General features: G+C 41.4%; 1 protein-coding gene across 2 annotated transcripts in view; it reads right to left on the bottom strand.

The window, feature by feature from the left end:
• Positions 1-11,222, bottom strand: part of LRRTM4 (leucine rich repeat transmembrane neuronal 4) — a 353,532-nt gene extending 342,310 nt beyond the window's left edge. The window contains exons 1-2 of one of the 2 annotated variants that reach the window (XM_090051640.1): positions 10,584-11,222; positions 6,860-8,406 (exon numbers count right to left, since the gene is read on the bottom strand). In XM_090051640.1, coding sequence (XP_089907766.1) covers positions 6,860-8,406; positions 10,584-10,587 — 1,551 coding nt within the window. In that variant the 5' untranslated portion in view covers positions 10,588-11,222. Of the gene's footprint in view, positions 1-6,810; positions 8,407-10,583 lie in introns of both variants that reach the window. The other variant, XM_090051641.1, reaches the window with a different exon arrangement.
• Between the last annotated feature and the right edge of the window lie 9,107 nt (positions 11,223-20,329).

Below are 20,329 nucleotides of genomic sequence, written 5' to 3' on the forward strand. Positions count from 1 at the left end.
GAAATATTTTGTTGATGAGAAGCCATGTTAAATTTTCTCCTTAGTTGGTTCCTGCCTGTGGATACAGAGCTACAAATGAAGCTGCATCATTTTCACCCTTGGTGTTGATACGATCAATGGAGAAAATGGCAGCCTATGCAGAATTGGGAGCAAAAACAGGGATACTCAACAGTGTAAAAGAAGAATCATGGAAGCGAATCCTCATGGCGCTCCATGACCGGTGGCGTCCCCCAAGGCTCTGTCCTTGAACCGGTTCTCTTTAACAACTTTATCAACAACGTGGACATTGGTGTCAGAAGCACACTGGATAAGTTCATCAATGACACTAAACTTTGGGGCATAGCATCCACACCTGAGGACAGGCACTAGGATCCAGGCTGACTTGGATAAACTTAGTAAGTGGGCAGATACAAACGTGATGATATTCAATACTGATAAATGTAAGGTACTCTGCCTTGGGGGGCGGGGGGGACAAAAAACAAAAACCTGCAGCATGCTTATAGGCTCAGCTTGCTAGCAGCACTGCTGAAAGAGACTTGGGGGTCATGATTGACCACAAGACGAATATGAGCCACCAATGCGATGTTGCAGCTGGTAAAGCAAGCAAAACCCTGGCTTGCATCCAGAGACACTTCTCAAGTAAATCCCAGGATGTCATCCTCCCACTGTACTCGGCCTTGGTGAGGCCGCTGCTGGAGTACTGCATCCAATTCTGGGCTCCACAATTCAAGAAGGATGTGGAGAAGCTCGAGAGGGTGCAGAGGGCAGAAGAACAGGCCTTTATGAAGAGAGGCTGAGAGCCATGGGACTCTTCAGCCTGGAAAAGCGCAGGCTCAGGGGGACCTGGTGGCAGCTTATAAGTACATGAGGGGTGTGCATCAGGATCTGGGGGAATGTCTGTTCACCAGAGCTCCCCAAGGGGAAACAAGGACCAGTGCTCATAATCTCCTCCAAGACCGTTTTAAGCTTGACATAAGAAACAATTTCTTTACTGTCTGAGCCCCCCCAAGACCTGGAATAGGTTCCCTCCAGAAGTGGTGCAGGTACCTACCCTGGACTCTTTCAAGAAACACATGGGTGCTTATCTTGCTGGGATCCTTTGACCCCAGCTGACTTCCTGCCCCTGGGGCAGGGGGCTGGACTTGATGATCCTCGAGGTCCCTTTCAGCCCTAACGTCTATGAAATCTAAAAGCAAGACACCTCAATGCATCGTGCCTATCCTCAGACATTTCAACAGATGTTAATTATCTAGCAAAGCAGAAGATCTCCAGCCCCATCTGGAATAAGATCACCAATGCACCTTGTCTGCAGGGTCACCTCCCTTACCCCATTCCCCTCTGAGCACCCCCATTTATTTGCCACTCTCCTTCAGTCCCATTTCACCAAGCCACTATTCCCTCCTTAGTCATCTTTGCTAAGAGAAGGAAATGCAGAACAAAATTAACAGGGCCGTTTGTTTTTAAAGCCTCCATGTTATTCCCTCATCTATGTTTCCTGTTTTCTCTGTGTTCTAGGATCCTGTAAAGACAAATCCTTACCATGTACACTTCAGTGGTCCCACTGAAGTCAAGTGCACACAAGGCTCTTTGCAGAATCAGGACATTCAACTTTAAGATCTTTGGGCCAGAGAGTGTCTTAACATGAGCCTTATACAAAACGATGCATGCTGTCAGGGCTTAATAATTAACTAATAAATGTCACTACTGCCAACACTTCCTTAGTCGTACAGGGAACAGATCTATAGTTTCTCAGCAGGGTTTTTGACATTAGAGTCCTTCAATGTTTTATCTCCTCCTACTGGTGTGCGAGGAAAAGGTGGATGAGCATAATACAACGTGACTGATTTAGCATGCATGAATGTAAGTAATGACTGCCTTGTTTTTGGTCTCAATGAAAAAGCTTAGGACCGTCAGGCACAGGATGCTTTCCTGTCTGAACAGGCGGCCTTATTTGCCAAACATCGAAAAGTGGTTAGATTAAAAAGTGAACTTGTAAAAGTGGCAACTCAAAGCTCATGTCAATTGTATCTTGAAAGGTTTTGCTTCAACTTCTCAGTTTACAAGGAAAAAAGATCACATTTTGTTTGTTTGTTGGAGGGTTTGTTATTCTTGTTATTTTATAGCTTTCATCCTGCAAGGCAGTAAGCAAGCAAACTTCCACTTGAAGGAAGGAAGCGTCTTTTTAGCAGGACCCCATCTCAACACACCGCTACATAGTACACATCAATATACATGCATGATAGTATACTTTGGTTGATACCAATAATTGCCTTTTGACTGCGGTCTGAGCACTCATGCAAATAAGTGAGAAAAATGCAGATTGCATACAGGCATGTACACAAGTAAAGTAAAGTAGCTGCAGTTTGCTAAGAGAAAAGCATGAGCCAAAATCATAAGCATGCCGTTATTTAGCAAGGCTTGCCAGTAGACTAAATAGAACATGATGAGCCAGGTGCAGTGATTATGATACCACTGATGCCAATGGATTTACACCCATTTACAACTAGTCTGAATTTGGCTCTATACCTGCGTTGCACAGAGTCATTCATAAAGCCCAGTTTGTAAATACAGGCATATAACTTACTTCCGTCACTCTCTTATTTGCAAGGTCATGCCCTGGTTCAGCAAAGCTCCTTAAATGCATACATTGCTTTAAGCAGATGACCAGTCTCCCTGAAGTCCAAGTTGCTCCTTATATGCTTGAGTGTCATGTTAAGCTGGAATCTAACCAAGAACCTATGACGCACTGTTTCAATTCCTGTTTGGCATGAGAAAATGGGGGGTTTGGGTATAAAATTTAGCCTGGCCCTTTTAACCACAAAATCTACATGGGGGAAAAAACAGGGGACCCCCACACAGCCCTAATCCATGTTTAGGAATCATCAACTATCTCTGTCTTCCATTGATAAAACATTCAGGAACTTTCCACTGGTTATAAATGGAAAGGTTAGTTAAATAATCATTTCTTTCCTGCTGCCCACGTATTTTTCAAACAATGAGACGGTTGCTTTTGCATCTGAAAAAATAATACATAGGAAGGATTTTTGAAGACAGGCAATGATTTAAAAATGAAAAAGTAGAATCAATAAAAAGTTGAGCAACTTCAGTGTGTTCTTAAAAATACTCGAGAACTTGACCTTCTTTTACCTCTAAATCTTTCTTCTCTGTGAAAGCTGAACAATGAATGAGCCAGCCAGGGCTGCTGAAAGATGGACCCGAGTTATGTCTCTCTCTCAGAAAATAGGAGTCCTCTCAGAAGTATGTCGTTCTGAGTACATTAATTATTAATAATGATATGTTCCATTTCCCCTTTTCCCCAGTTATGAAACCTTTTATTGCTGAAGATACTGAGGAAGATTCTTTTCCAATTTGTAAGTAGTGTACAGTGCATATCTATCCTTTTAGAAGTTGAACCTGGTAGCTATGGAGATGAAGAATGTTAAATCCAAGCTGAGGATAGTATTTTAGCAGGGGCTTATGGATGTTACACGAATCTTCAACGATCAAGTGCTTTAATGTCTTTTTAGGTCTTCTGTACTAATAGACAAGGTATACTAAATCATCATGGAAATACAGGGTTAACTTTCCAGCAGGTGCACATACAGTCTGTGGCCTCCATCTAGCAGATATTTATACATGGGCTTAACTTTACTCACATGAATAGACCCACTGAAGCAAATGCTTATTATTTAATACTTGCATTACAGTTGGGTCTGGAGACATCAATGCCCCACTCTGCCAGGTGCTGTACATGCAGTTAAGGGAAGGCAGGTCCCTCCCCCAACAATTTACAAATCAAATATCAACTGGCTAGGAAACAGGGGAAATAATTATCAGCATGGAAAGTAGTGGTGACAGAACACCAGTTGGCAGCCATTCTCACGCATATGGGAGACACTAGGGAAGACGCGAGTTTTATGGAGAGATCTGAGAATGGGGCTGTTTGAGCAAATAACATTAACTTGACCATATGTGTCTGCAAACTTGTGACCCTTGGCAATCATGTGGAGTCAGCCCTTTCAATCGTTGAAAGAAAAAAAAATAGATTCTTCCCCTAATTCTACAGTCAGATTCCCAACCTAGCTCCACTGAGATCATATGGTGCCGGTGCATACTTGGTCCTTCTATCAAATTCATGTTTGCAATATGCCTGCAGTCGCAACATTACTTCTCTGGGCCACTGACACCTGCAACATTGCTTAAGATCAAAACTACCACTCTGCCCACGAAAGAAAAACAAAAAAACAGACTAACCTGGTAAACACTTCCCCACTTGGTTCTTACATGCCCTGACTTCCTAGATAGATAATCGTAGAACAGATGAAATCTCATTTTATCCAGAAATCTAAAGGGATAATAAATTCAACTCCTGCTTACAGAAGTACAGTATAAACCTAAACTAACTCCACTAACTTTGGCAGAGTTACTTTAGGTTCAGAATGGTGCAAGAGAGCAGAATTCACCCTGAGGAGTCTAATATGGTAAATTCGAGTGCTTGTCCAAAGTTAAAACTACAGGACAGAACCATGAATCTGCACTTCTCCAATGCACCCATGACATTTATTTAGCACCTGAAGTGCTTACACATGTAATTTGCAGGAATTACAGAGTCTGATCTCAGGTCAGGTACACAGACATACTAATGCAGGTAATGGAACTGTGCTGACTTCAACTAGTAATTTAGCTAATAATATAGATCACCCTGTCCTTCTTAAGAGTGTATCAGAATCCATTTAAAGAGGTGTCAATTTCTAATTAAATACGTTTATATTAAATTTCCCGTATTGCGCTCTTTGCTGCTTACGTCTGAACTTGTATCATTTGTGAGCATGCTAGTATTCAGCTAGCCCAGCCTTTTAAATCCACAATAAGGTTTGCACATTTATTGTTAAAGGCCATATTGCACTTGCCATCTTTTATGACTAACATCAAGAAGTACAAATGGTCTTAAAACCTAACTTGAATGATCTTTCTTAGCAAGGCAATCAGTTGTAAACAGATGCTCAGATAATGTCTTCCCAGCAGATGACCTTTATGGCAGCTTCACCACGGCCTGACAGTCTCATTATCTTTAGTCTCAGATTAAGGTCAATATTGTTCTGGAGAAAGTATGCAATATAACCCCCCTTTTTTACTACCCCATGGTAAAACACATACCTTTTTATTCAACTGCCATGATCACACACTAATTACAGATATTTTCAAACCTTAAATAACTTCAGACATATAGCATCTTCTGTGCATTAAGGCCGTGATCCAAAGCCTCTTAGTGGTCATTCCACTCAGTTAATGGATTTTGATTCATTCTTTAGGGATGTGATTCTCCTCCGAGTTCTGCTGGTGTAAATCAAAGGGAATCTCACTGAAGCTAATGGAGCTACACTGGATTAAAAAAAAGCAAAACCCAAGAGTGACAAGAGGAGGAGGTCTTTGGGGTCACACTGATACCAGAGCAAACCCAAAGCAATTCCACCGAGTTGTTTTTTTCTGTACCACTGCTGACAGCAGTACCATACCTTAATTCACACTACTTCTGGTGGCAATGACAAGGATGTGCAAGGTCACTTATGTTCAGCAGGGATATTGCTGTAAGCAAGTTAAACACAAAACACAAACATCTACTTTTTATCAGGCTCCTTTGAGCTAACATATTCCAAAAGTGACTGGTGCTTTTGGGTGCCCAACTTCACATAGCTGGAAGGGTCCTGATCTTCAGAAAAGTGCTCAAAAGATCAGGCCCTGGGAAAGGATCTGCAGTTGGTCACTGAAAATCAGTAGTTACGTTTAAACAATCTTCACCTTGCATTTTAGCATACCTGAATGTCAAAGACACTGTCCAAGTCCTAACCTGGTTTAAACCCAACCTGCTGAAGTCATTGAATGAGTATGTGAATGAGTCACAACAGACCATTAATGTTTCCCATCGGGATGTTTACAGTGGTGAGAAGAGCCACGTCTAACCTTGCTTTAATACCATAGCAGCATACGCTATGCTATATAAGCAGAAAGTCAGTTACCCAAAGGAGTCTTTGTTGGAACGGTGGAACAAAAACCCATCTTACCATGTATAAATGGGCCGTGTTGATCTAAAGTACAACCCTTTCTGATTTACTGATGTGCTAATTATTACAAAACTACAGCTTAACATATACACATTATGGTACTGTGTTCTATTGATAGACCAGGTCACACAGGTAACAACGACGGCCAGTTTTTTACTTACACTTATAGAGCCAAAAAGACACTTCATGTAAGAGGATGTAACTCTGTTCATTGCAATAGAGCTATACCCCCTATGCCATTTCTTGGTCTCTGAGTTGAACCTTTACAGCAAAAAACACCAAACCAGGCATTTGCAAACGTTACTTTTGAGATAAATGGTATCATCTTTTTTAACCCCCTGTCAAATAGGTTGGAGAAGCCCCTGGATGCAATATTAACCCTATTATAAAGATTTTGTTTTCTCCCTAAGCACTCTACTCTGTGTTCCCTAGAACAGCCAGAGCCTTAATCACCTCCCAGTTACACCAGTGCACATTATTAGTGACGCCCTTAAAGCAACTGGTGTAAAATGGGTCCAAGCTAGAGGAAATTTAGGCTCCAGATGTGTTTAACATGGCTATTTATTCCAACTTAATCTCATCCTTGGATGAACCTCTTTCAAGTCTGCACTGTTGAAAATAACCACCGTCACTTCCCTGATTGTTGTAATTTAATTAAATAACCTTTCACACTGAGCAAACCCAAAAGCAAAAAGGCTCATTAATCTTTCTAGTGATTAGAGACACCTCAAGAGCTTCAAACATTTACCTCTCCTTCCCAGCTGCTGAAATGGTTTTAGGAGGATCAGGGTTCATACCTCACATTCCCTGGAGCCAGAGATAGTATATGTGCAGGGTCCAGATCCATTAACGGATACATCCATGGTCTCAGAGTTTGTTGGCTTGTAGTCCACATAATACTCCTGTAAAGGGGAGTTCATTTGCCTTTCAGACTCTCTGGCCTTTTTTCTGCGCCTCTTCATAAGAGAGTGTTGCTGGAGTTGTTTCATGCTGGCTGGGTAGCGCTTCCATGACACGTAGATAACCAACAAAATCATAGCCACTGAAAGAAAGAGGGCCACGCTCCCAGCAATGATTTTGTGAAAGGAAACATGCTCATACTCTGGTTCCACTCCAGGCGTCGGCAGGTCTGGAGAAGGACTTGGCATAACAGAGGTTGGCTGATTACTTTCCAGTTTAGAAACGGTAGGTTTGGGAATAAAAAGTGGCCTCTGGGGTGTTTTAGGTGCCTGGTATGATCTTTCAGTGACCACCACCTGGATTTCGGCACAGATATTATATGTTTCCACAGCATCGCTCACCTTCTCACCCTGGATGTGCTTAGGGCCTGCGCATATCATAGTGCTTTCTTTATTCCCCTTGAAATTCTTAAGCCAAGTAAACAGAGGGCAAATGTTTCGAGTACATTCCCACATATTTCCGGACAGAGTGATGGATGTTAGTGAGATCCATGTATTGATGGTCTCCTGAGAGATGTTGGTGAGTTTGTTGGAATCCAGGTTCAGTTTTTGCAGGTTGGGCAGGCACTGGAACGTCCCAGGCTCTATTCCCGTAATGTCGTTCCCCGATAAATCCAAGTTGTGCAAGGAACTCCAAGTCCATGTTAACCCCTGGCTAATAGACCGGATCCTATTCCACTGCAAATAAATGGATCGAAGGTTGAAGAGGCGTGGAAAGTGGGCAAAGTTGATCTTAGAAAACTGGTTGTGCTCTAGATGGAGCTCTGTTAACTTCAGGAGGCCAGCAAAAGCATTGCGGGATAAACTCCGCAGACGGTTGTAGCCCAAATCCAGAAAATCAAGGTTCCGGCAATCTTGAAAAACTCTGATGGGTACCGTTTTCAGTGAATTTGACCGCAAGTGCAAGATCAAGAGTTTGCGAAGGCCCTTAAACTGCTCCGACTGTAACACCTGCAGCTTGTTGTATGAAAGATCCAGATTGCGGAGATTGGGCACCGGGTGAAATGTTTTGTTGTGCAGATGAGTAATTTTGTTGGAGCTCAGAATTAATTCCTTCAGCCTTCGGATCCCCTGAAATGCATCCTCATCAACGGAGCTGATATAATTATGGTCAAGATAAAGCCAGATGAGCTGATTCAGGCCCGCAAACTGATTTGATTTAAGCTTCTGGATGCTGTTGTACCGTAATGATAAGCCTTGAGATCCTCCAGAAATATTCTGAGGGATATCTCTGAATGCATGAGATTCACAGTACACAATTTTGCCATCACATCTGCAGTTCTTGGGGCAAGCGCGCTGAGCCCCAGTGAGCATAACAAACAGCACCGTAGGAAGTAGCACTAACACCACACTCATGCCTCTCAGCTGCTTAATTAAATGGAAACCTACAATATTAAAAAGAAGACAAATGTGCATTGTAAAACTATTAAAATAAATCACCAGCAGATTACTTATGTCAATGGGGTTTCTACTGAGGCATTAGAGGTCCAGTGGATTTGGAGACAACCTGTTTGTCTCTTCCTGCATTGTTTGCTACATAAATGCCTGTTATCGGTTCACTTCCTAGCCTGCCTCTCACTCCCCACGCACACACACTACCACCACCACTGTGGTTATTCAATTAGTTTTGTGTGATTTATGATCCCAAAGAAGGGCCGGGAGCCTGTCCGCTCTTCCCTTGTTCTCATGTACAACAGCACGCTATGTAGTGGGTATATCCTTAGCACTGGATGCTGAGGTTTTAACAATAAACATATTTGTCAAGTCACTGTTCTGTACTCACCACAGGGTTTCATAGGAACTCAGCCCCAGCTTTCGGTAGTTCAACAAGAAGTAAAATATCTCTTAATAAACCCAGGTGCTTGTAAATCTTTTCCAGTCTGCACCCCCCCCCCCACAAACGAGTATAAAAAGGAGCTACAGTGATCAGCAGATAGGTAATAAAGTTTGACCTGCCTTTAAAACGTGCCTTTATTCCAAAACGTAAAAAGTAGATGAAAACCTCACTAACCAGCATTTTTCATGTGGAAAAAAAATGTAAACTGTAAACACACATACACACATACAAATACTAGCATATATGTGTATCTAGTGGCCCCAGCCACTATATCGTGCAGCTGATGTAGGGACCCCAGGATCCTAGGATGCCTTCGTTAATATACATATCTCACAATATAGTTTTCGAGATCACTTTATATATGCATCATATGCATGTAAACACATCTACTGATATTTAAATATCTATTATTTTGTTTGTGTTATTTTATGTACTGCATGTGCATACCTATATATGCGTGTGTGTATTTACACACTCATACACATATATAGAAATATGAGTACGTGTGCATATGTATGCACACACACTTTTTTTTTTTAACCAACATTGCATTAAGACCAGCAAAAAGTGTTAAGTTTAAAGAGTCATAATTTCTTCTGAAACCCCCTTGCTCTTCCTCACTGCCACTGATTTTAATGCTTTGCATTTCAGATGTCAGGCTGATCATTCTGCATTATCTATGCTGCTTTGTAAGAGCAGTCACATTTTACACATTCTTTGAATAATAGTGAGAAGTCTCAGAAATTTCAACCTGTACACATGCACACATGCTTTCTCAGAGCAAATCATAATTTTGGGACCCCCTGGCTCAGTCCAGAGTTGTATTCCCACCCATCATTTGGTTGCTTTCTTCCATCAGCAGCATTTTTAAAGGACTATTTTCTTCTCTATAAATAGTAATTTTATTATTTGTCATACACACACACACACACACACACAAATTTTGTGCTGCAGTTATTGATTCCAATTTTAAACCACGAGGCAGTAAATTAAATAATTCTTAATCTAAAAAGCCCTTACGCGTCTCTCTCTTTCACTTTAATGGTTAGGTTTTTAATTTAAATCCTGATCTTTTGCTATTGCCTATGTGCCAGCAGCAGCCAGCTAGAAATATGTTCCAGCTATTACAGACAGGGGGGGGAATAAACCTGTCACACTTGAAAAAATAAGACTGGCAAATGACTGCTGGAAATCTAGAAGCTATATTAGGGATATTTATTGAAAGACCAAGTCAGCCTTCTCAAAACCACCTATACAACAAAATCACCCCCCTCTTGCCTACTTCCCACATGCTGCAAAGTGTTAACAATCCTTCCTGGCAACCTGCATAATATCAGTACAGGCTTATCTAACATGCACATAAACCCAAAGGAAATCCTATATGTGCGCGCCTCAGACGTATACAGACACCTATTTAGAGGTGTGTGGGTGAGTTAGATCGTGAATGGACTGGCTGTGGTCGTCAGCTCCGTGCATGCATTTACAGATTAATTACATATAAAACAACTGCAGGGGGGAAGGGGTGTGTGTACGTGTGTGTGTGTTTGTGAAGAGGGGGATACACGATCTAAAAATATAATAGCAAGAGCAATGAGTCACCTGGCAAAGGAATGCACCGCTGCTGTTCAGACTGTTCCCCGCTCTCGATCAGCTAATAATCCAACTGAAAAAATATACTGTACATCTGCAGCTGTGCTAAGGAGGAAACAACAAAAGTTCACTTACCCATCCTTTTGTCATCCACAAGCGTATCCCCTTTTTTCTTCCTCCAGCTGTTTTCTTCTCCCTCTCCCTCTCCCGGTTGCTCTCTCTTTTTTTTTTAAACTGGGCTCCTTTCTTTAAACCATCGCAACCTTCATGTCACAGCACAGCTGCCACTCACATCACCACCATCCGGCGTGCATGCCAGTAACCCACACAAAGTTCCCTAGAGAGGACAAGCAAGAATTTTGGGGATGAGGAAAGGAAGGGAGAGGGGAAGGGGGTGGAGGGGGGTGGGGAAGACAGGACCAGGGATGGGGAGGGTACAGCAGAGGCAGGGAGGGGGGGGAGATCCTAAGCTCTGAGAGCCATTGTGTAAGTCATCAGAGAACCATCAGCATTAATTGGCAATCTGCATTTAAAAGCTATAGCAAAGGTAAACCAACTTCTCTGGGAGGAATAAAAAAATCTTCCCCAGTACCTAGCATCCCTTATTCTGCTGCCTTTTGCCATTCCCAGACACAGCAATCCATCCTCCAGCTCTCCAGGTCCTGAAGCAAGCAGGCCTCCTGTGCTGTTTAAAAGACCCCAGTTTAAAAGCTATGCAGGATAGGTTTATCCATTTAGCTGGTCAGGTTTAAAGTGTTTTGTAGCTGTGCTGAGAGGCAGCTCTTGTCTAATTCAGAAGGCTTTCCAGAGAGTGATGATGCTCTGGAGCTTGTTGGTGCTAATGTTCTAGTTTGTGATACACTGAGTGCCCTCCACTGGAGAAAACAGATCACACATTAAAGGCATGAACAAGTGATCCTGTCATTGCTATGCAGACTTTCCTCTTTCAGAAAAGAAAATTAAAGACACAGTATTGCTTCCTCCCTCCCGCACCCCATCTTCCTTCCCAGATTATTAAACATTTATGCCATGGATTTTCCTGCAATTACTGTAGCAGACAAAAGGCATGCCTAAAACACATCTACCTGACCCAAATATTTTTCTTGTGCAAATTACAGGCCCTTTTTAATTCCTTTATTCACTGCAGGGGGCAGGGGGGATGGAGGGGAGATGCTTATAGATTAATAATGAAAATGCTTTTAAAGATACTGGGTGGGGGCTATAAAATATACAAATCTATCATCTGCATACAGGGTATTTAATTAAAAGTGCTATGTTGAAATGTAAACAGACTGAAAATGGCTTTTTGTAAAAATTCAGCTAAGTGCTTTTTGCCAGAATTTTTTTTTTTTTTAATTTCAATATATAATGCAAGGCTGGAGAGGCCTAATGACAGACACCTTTTTCCAAATTGAAAAGCAGTCAGGTCTCACAAACAGACCACTGGCCTGGGGTTCAGGACACATAGTTTCTACTTGGATTTTCTGTGCAACCATAAGGACATCACTTTTGTGGTGTTTCATCTCCCAACCTTGATCTACCTTGCTTATTTTAGGGCCTGACCCAACTCCTGCTACATTCTTTGGAAAGATGTCAGTGGGCTTTGAATCGGGGACATGCGATTCCTGATGAGTTGACCAGATTTTCCAGAGGGTTGAGCCCTCAATGTGTAGATATTTTCCGAAAATCTGGATACTTACTAACATGCCTAAAAAGGACCCGAGCTCTTCAGAAAATTTGTCCTCACTTGTAGGCGCTGTGGTATTCCGAAAATAATGGCCAATGTGTCTAGAAAGCACTTAGCACAATAAACCTTGATCTTGTTGGAGGTCTCTGTATGCTACCACTATTCATTTGACCACTATTAATAAAATAAAATCCCATTATCCTCCAGGGCCAGATTGCAAGCTTATTTTTTTCTAGATTTCTTATTCCTTTATCAAGCAAAAAGATTACTGGCTCCAGTAGGAATTTTGCTCTGCATAAAAAAATAAGGTTTTAATATTGCAATCAGTTTTAAATGAAATCAAGGTCACCAAACCTTCTCTGCTTTATCCTTCCCAACCATTCTCAGTCAACGTCAGGATTCACACCTGACAAAAGAGTTCAGTATTTGGCTTTCATTGACCAGGGCCAAGCAAAATAGCTCCCCGCCAATAAAACACAGAAATAGGGTCTAGTCAACATATTTCATCCTGTTCCAGAAACCTAACATCTCACTATTGAGATATGTTTTGATCCAGGTTTTGATTTTATCTTCTTATAATGATTTTGGGCCATTTGCATATAATAATTCCAAGTTTTAAATTTGGATTCATCTACATTACTAAATAGTATGATGTTTTACAATTATCAAGATAAAGCTATCAAGCTAGTCCCATGTCAGAGGCATCCAACATTGTTCAAGGTTTAATCATAATGACATGATTATGAAAGCAATGTGTCCATATCTACAGTTTTCGTGATCGGCATCATTTTTGTTCTCATTTTGTTATCATTTTTAAGCATGATAATATTTCCTAATATAAACAGTGCCAGAGTCTGGGATCCTGGGATTTGGAATAGATAGTTCTCTAAGAAGAACTACGTGGAAAGTGGCCAAAAATTAAAGCTGAATTGAATCAGGTTTTGTTTTGGGTTTTTTTCCCCCCAGAGCAAGGAAGATCTAAAAAGCCTGCAAACATTTCTGTGTGGTTTTCTATCCTGGGCTTCTGTATCACTTCCTTTTTCTGAAACAAGAAGTGCCAGAACTGTCCTCATTCTCTACGCTCTCAGGTAAGCAAGAAAACAGTTGTATTTGCTGCTGTAAAAGTCCATGAACTTTTCCTACTAAATTTTTGATTTTTAACTGGAAAACCATAACCCCCCAAACTGAAATCTCTAGCAGTTCCACCAATGCCTACCCCCGCAAAATGTTTCAGTCAACAACAACAACGGTCTGGGTTTTTTCTTTGTTTTCTCACAAAAAATAGTGAGAAAGCCAGTTCAATAATCAGTAAATTGTACAGGGCCAGACTAAAAATGTTACTTGATATTTCTATTCCAGGCACAGGAATTACAGAAAACTTGCCTGAAGTTTAGGAAAGCATAGAGAGGTTTAAGATGCTCCAAACGACAAGGTGTCCTGCCCACTATCATCTGCAAAAAATTCTCAATACACACTGAAATCCATTTTTTATCATCTAGACCGATAACTCCGCATTCGTTTGGTTAAGATCCTGATCAATACCATAGCAAAGGTTGGGGAGTAGGGTGGTAGGGGGTCATCTTGGACTTGAGCCTTTTAGCTTCAGTTTTTTCTTGTTTCATGGAGAAATACGTACTTATTAATAAACTACAAATAATAGTTGTGCATAATATTTACAAGGCACATGACATTTTCAAAGTGCTGCACTGACCCTAAAAACAATGTGTACGTTGCCTGAAATACAGACACATCATTACAGATCCATAGCCAAGTTCAGCACCACAGTCCACTGCAATCCACAGCCACTGGGAACGGCATGGTGGTATTTTCTGTCCCCCCCTCTTACAGTAGATGGAGCACATTATGCATTAATACCAAGTCCAGGGGTTCAAAAGTTCAGAAGTCAGCCAGAAAAAAAAGATCAAGAGATTGATTTAGAATCTCGTGATTTCTAATTCATGAGATTATAAAAAAGAACAATGTGTTGTAAATTCTTTGTATTTGTCTTCTTGTTTCCGAGCATTTAAAATGTATTTGAGTACTATTTTAAGGTCTTTTTTGGAGAACTACCAGAGTCAAACTTACACATTCTTAACCCAGTACCTGTGACATTTGTAGGGGTTCTCCCCCAAAAACAAATCATTTCAAACCGTTTCGTATGATAAGCTTTTTAAAAGCCCTGCATAGTTGCATGTTAAATTTCTGTTGACTGCCACAGGAGTTGGACATTTAATTCTTGTCCACAATTTGAAAAGCCCCAGCCACTAACTGGTTGACAAATGGAGTACTTCTTCACAAAAACTTGATGAATTTTTTCTTGTTTTTCTAATTTAATTTGAAAAAAATAATGGTCACCATGTCTAATAAATATCCAGATTCACTGGCTGCTTACCAATGTTATCTCATTCATAAAAACTTGTAAAGTACATGTAGAGCTCTAATTATGAATGCCTCAGCCAGATCATTGTCTTATTCATTTAATTGATTTTAAAAAATTAGGGCCTGGAGGAACTATTTCAAAAGCCAGGACGACCTCTTGTATAGCATCTGCCAAAGAACTTTACCCAAAAATTTCTGCATTAAGTCCATAGTTTCTGTCTCTCACATTTTTGAAAGGCAGAAAAGGATGGAGAATCTACTACATCCTGTCCCCTGGCTAATTAACCTTCTGTTGAACAGTTTGAGGATGAGAGCTCTGACCACGAAGGCTTTGAGAGCTGCCGTTTATTGCTTCATGCCACAGTGATCCGGCAAACAGCCATTTCACGTATTTTCCAACTGCATAGCTAGAACGTACTTGCCTCCCTTGTACGCCTGCGTAACCCTGTTGCTCACTACTTCTCCTAATGAACACTGTTATTAATGCTCGACACAGGCACTATTCGGTCAGACCTCTGTGACAGACTCAGCATCTTAGGCACGTAACTCACAAATGACCGTGTGCACAGGTACGTCTGTAGGACCTACAAATTTACTTCTTTCTAGTCTGGTGCTAGCATAACATGTGGAGATCTCTCTGAATGAGTCTACAGAGTGGAGGAGTATGTTACTACCCCCCAGCTACACAGTCTGAACTCTTCAGCCTCAATGAGATCGCTTGGGTGGGGTCTTTATCTCAAGTAGCAGTAACTCCTGCTTTTAGCTCTCCTGGTCCTTGCTTCAGTCCTCAGTGTACTGGCCAAGAGGGTGGTCATCATCACATGAGTACAACTGCACCAAGTGAAGAGGAAGCTGTCTTTAAATAAGAGATGGGGTGCAGAAGGGGAATCAATCACTCTTAACTCTTTAGCACCTGAATAGTCTACCCTCCATCATAACATTAGCTGCCTTCAAATCTATTTCAAAGCTGGTTTCACTATTCATTTTCTCATTCGTTTTAATTTTGTTTCAGGTTTTAAATCACATTTTCTTAAACAGTTATGTAATTTTCATTCGTAAATTAATGTGAATAAGAATTAATGTCAGACTTCTCTCATGTCTGTGTTTGGCTGGGATGATCTAGTTGGGGATGTTCCTGCTTTGAGCCGGGGGTTGGACTAGGTGACCTTCTGAGGTCCCTTCAACTCTCACTTTCTATGATTTTAACAACACAAATTTAGACCACAGTCCACATATCAACCAATATGCTGCCTGGCTATTCAGAAACACAGTAGCCACTTGTCACCTCCCTAGCCAACATCTAACCAGCCACAAATTGACTTCATGCTATCACAGAAGCATATATCTTCACTTCCATCCCAACACCAAGCCCTCAAGTACAAACTTCTCAGAAATGGTCAGACGTAGGAGTTAGCAAAGAATCTCCCATTTACTACTCCGGGTCTTGGATCAGTCATTAGGAGACCTGTGAATGCAGATCACCTTATAAACTTATCATACATGTCTGCTGATTCATACCATTATGAATCATGGGATAATACACAGTTGCTCTTACAGCCTTGTCCACCTTACTGGTCACGTCTGTGCTGGGAAGAACACGTCATTTAGGCAATGCATTAAAGGATACATCTTAAATGGAAAGTTACCTAACAAAAGCTGAGCTCCTAGCACATTAAAAAAACATACTGGCTGGTCATGGCTAACTAAGGCATGGACCCTACCCTGGAAGACACTCAAACTTCTGTTACTGCAGTGCATACCTCCTGAGAAGCACAGGTGTTAGGATAAGAAATATCTGAGGGCAATTCAGCTGCTGCTCTCTACCCTGAGGTGGCTGGAGCCTGCCTTGCTATGCAGACTATACAGGCTGCATGCAGACATGCAGCAGGGTGAGCCTCAGGTGCAGGTGGTGATAGCGTTAGAAGTCCTCCTGGGCAGAGCAGTGTGGCTGCACCAGATTCACAAGCAAAGAGTGCTCAAACCACATAGCTAGGCAGACCTGGGATAGCCAGCAATGGGTGCATGGAGGCAACCAGAAAAGGTGGCTCATGAATACTGACACGGTTGTGCTACCAGAGATCCAGAGTGATCAGATCAGGACAAGGTGAGGCTTTATACCAACCTTTATTCCAGCTTTATTACAACAGTTGACCTTGTACATTGTTATTATGGCAGTATCAGCCTACTTTCTACTGCCCTGGCTCATGAAGCACAGGCTGGATGCAAGAGCACCTGGCAGAAGAAGGTTTAATTATACGCTAAGCAACTTCAAGGATGGTGGCTGAATGTTTATTTGGGTGATTTAAGACAAAACGGTTCTGGCCTACCAAACAGCTTGAAAGCTGCTGTGTGTAATGCCATCCATGTTATTTGGATGTGCTGTTCGCTGCAGAACATTTGGGAGAGAAAGGCACGTAGCTGTTCCCAGGAGTGGGGCAGGGGGTCTCACAGGAGCAGGGAGCTGGAAGTGAACCTGTGATAAGAGAGTCTGACTCCATAGGAAACAGAGAATGCTTTATAGGCTTTCATTGCCGCTTTGCAGGGGGAATGATCGTAATGACTTTAAATATTGCACAATGTGGGCCCAGAAGAATATTCAGAATGAATAATATGTCACAGTACTGGAGTGCTGTATCAATGCAACTGTGAGATTAATATATTGCATTTTTTTTTCTATTTTTTTTGCAAACAGTGTAGTCACTTAGACGTTCTGCTTATTCTGAGACTTAAAATTCATGTCACTCTTTATTACTTCCAAATGTTAACATAGCAGCACTGAATGAGCAGCAAAAAGAAGTTAGCAGTGCGGCTACAACATAAACTATCCTTCTGACAATGTAAACAATAGAACAAAATAAAAATTCCAAAAGGAATAGAAACCCAGTTCCTTCAGTAAAGACCCCGAAGAAATGATTTCATGTCACATGAAAGGCAGATGATTGGTCCTCAGCTTAAACTTGCTTTCCTTCCCCTTCACCGCATTCAGCTGCGAGGACACTGGGCCATATGCTCCAAGTACACCTTTTTCCACGTACCTCTGAATCTATGCCAAGATTTGTCCACTGACTGCAGGACACGGATGAATAGCCAGCTGATACAGGCTTGAGCAATAGCCAGGCAGAGGATGGTATTCCAGTGGGCATTTTCTAAAGGTTGATGACCTTGCTAAGCAGTCACTCCATCACCTCCCTATATGGATTTCACTCTTCTCACTGCCACGTGCTGCCATTGTGAGCTGTACTCACCTCCTGCCTGGCACTGCTCACCTCCTCCTTCATCACTTGCCTTTTATGCTCTAGGAATCAGTCCGTCTTACTGAAAATCTCTCTGTTCATCTCTTACAGCAAGCTCTCTCCGGCCTTTTTTTTTGTATTTTCCTTACTGTCTACATATGTCTTATCAAAGATCAATATTATCATGGAGCACCTTTTCACAAGTGGATAAATGTCCCTGAAAAACCAATGTTACATCCACCAAAAATTTTAATAAAAATAAAAAGCTCATCCAAACTTCTCATGCATGATAATATACTTCTCATTATATACACTATATAAATAACTGTTATATACTATTAGATATTATACATAATATTACATTATATTATGCATTACGAGCAATAATACTGCGGAAACCAAAAGCATATAAAATGATATGGTTAGGAATGGTGCTATATCCCTCCTAACAATAACAAATGTGACTACACAGTACTCACCCTCCTTCAGGGATATAATTTCTTCTGCTGCTTCCAGTTCATCTTGGGTTGTGGGAAAAGTCCTCGGGTCACCACTAATTTGCAGGTGCTGTGGAAAGCAGCGTGGGTGTACCATGGAGGTGAAGTGGAGGTTTGCTCTGAGTCCTCTGGCCTTCTAGTACATGACCTTTCAGAGATTTGTTGTTTTTTTTCTCCTTCTGCACTGAGATCCCATCTGTTCAATCCCTTTTGCTTCCAGTATCTCAGGGATATTGTTATAAAATAGTAGATGGTGGGTACATTTCTCCAATTATGGGCCTTACTGATATCACGCCACGGATTTACAAGAAGGCTGGCATCAGCATCTGGCCAGCTGGCAGCATTTTGGGAGGATGATTTCTTAGACTGCATCTCTGTTCAGATGCAGTAAAATGAAGCACACATGATGCAGGCAAAGGTGGGATGCAAAAAGCTGACCCAGGTTATTTCTAGTGCAGAAGCAAGGAGGAGTCAGACAAGAAACTACACGCCAGGTGGAATTAGCACTGTAGGACAAAGACTTCTCACTACCAGGTAGGCAGATTTCCAGCCCATGCCGAAGTGAAGCCTAGTCCAAGCATATTTTGCGACTGTTACTACCTCCAAACCCAAGTTAGGTCATTCAGTGTAGAAGTGAAAGGCAACACGTGGGCTAGAGGCCAGGGCATCTTTATTGTGGAGACATAACTGTGATTATTCACTTTGAGCATCGTGTTAAATAAAACATGAAACGTACTGTCTAGCGCATGTCCTAATTTCATACACTCTCTTCAGTGTAAAAGAATCTGGGACTTTTTGCGGTTTAGGATCTATCCTATGTCTACATGATGATACTATAAAAACATCCTAAAATTAGCATTTTCTCATTTATCAAGGATTTTTCAGCCTTCATCTTGCTCAGTCTGTTTCCACTTTTCAATTTGTGGTATGCATGCATTTGATATTGCTGTAGTGGGTGTCTGAGCTCCCGGAAGCTAGACAAGGTCTTATCCTTTTATTAGTATTTCAATATATTCGTCTACAACAACAGTGAAAAATATTGCCTGGATACAAGCAAAAATAGAGGGCCAAGCTCCTGAAGCCCTGACTGCATGCAGAATGCACCTGGTTTCCAAGCTGGATGGAAGCCCTATGTATGCTATATGCCACTTAAATAAACCCATATGGACAGATTGTAAGAAGGGTTCAACAGCAATTTAAACATCCAAGCAACTGCTTAGATTTTCAAAAGAGCTGAGCAGTGTCCAGAATCTGGCCTTTATGTTGGTGCCTCCATGGAAGGTGCTGTTATGCAATTCTGACGTTAACCTGAGGATTTTTTTTAAAAATGGCCCTCAAAACCTTCTTACGCCTTCCCTCAATGATTGGCAGCTGCCTACCGGCTGATGAAAAAGCTCTGCCTACTTCATTAAATTGGGAGAGATTAAATTAACCAAAACACCCCCCTCCCCCCACACCTATATCAAGTTGATTATGAGTCAATGCAGCCTTCTTTGAATACGCCCACAGCTTCTAAAAATACTGTATTGCTTGAAAGAATTAAACTCAAAATATACCCAAGAAACAAAGCCTCAGTTTTCAGCAGCATTTGTCAGAGCAGTCTGGAATCTTGCTAAAAAGCCCTCAAATTATTCATTATTTGTCTCTTTAGTACATCAAGTTCCAGGTTCTCCAAGCACTGGTTTCACATGTGACATTTACTTTGTGACACCAGAATACGCCAAAACTAGGCAATAACTACACAAACCAGTTCAGACAGCATGAATCAGCTTATCAGACCTTTGGGATGGAGATTTTTTATCTCCGCTGTTTCGGTGCAGCAGAAGTACACATTCATCACTTAGAAAGGAAGGTCTAAAGGCATCCATCAGGAATATATCTGCTTGTGTGCTTCAATTAAGAATGAATCAGCACTGGAAATGGCCAAAATATTTTTCAAAATAAAAGGTATCTTAATGTAAAAATGTTGTGCATTTGTTTGCGTAACAGCAGCATCCCTGCTTTTGACATCCATTGTCACTTTTGTACAAAACAAAAGGAAACAAAACAGTCTCTTAAACTGATTTTTTTTAAAGGAAGTTGCCC

Source organism: Crocodylus siamensis, chromosome 6 (genome assembly GCF_052110815.1).
Source record: "Crocodylus siamensis isolate JL-2025a chromosome 6, ASM5211081v1, whole genome shotgun sequence".
Classification (NCBI taxonomy): Eukaryota; Metazoa; Chordata; order Crocodylia; family Crocodylidae; genus Crocodylus; species Crocodylus siamensis.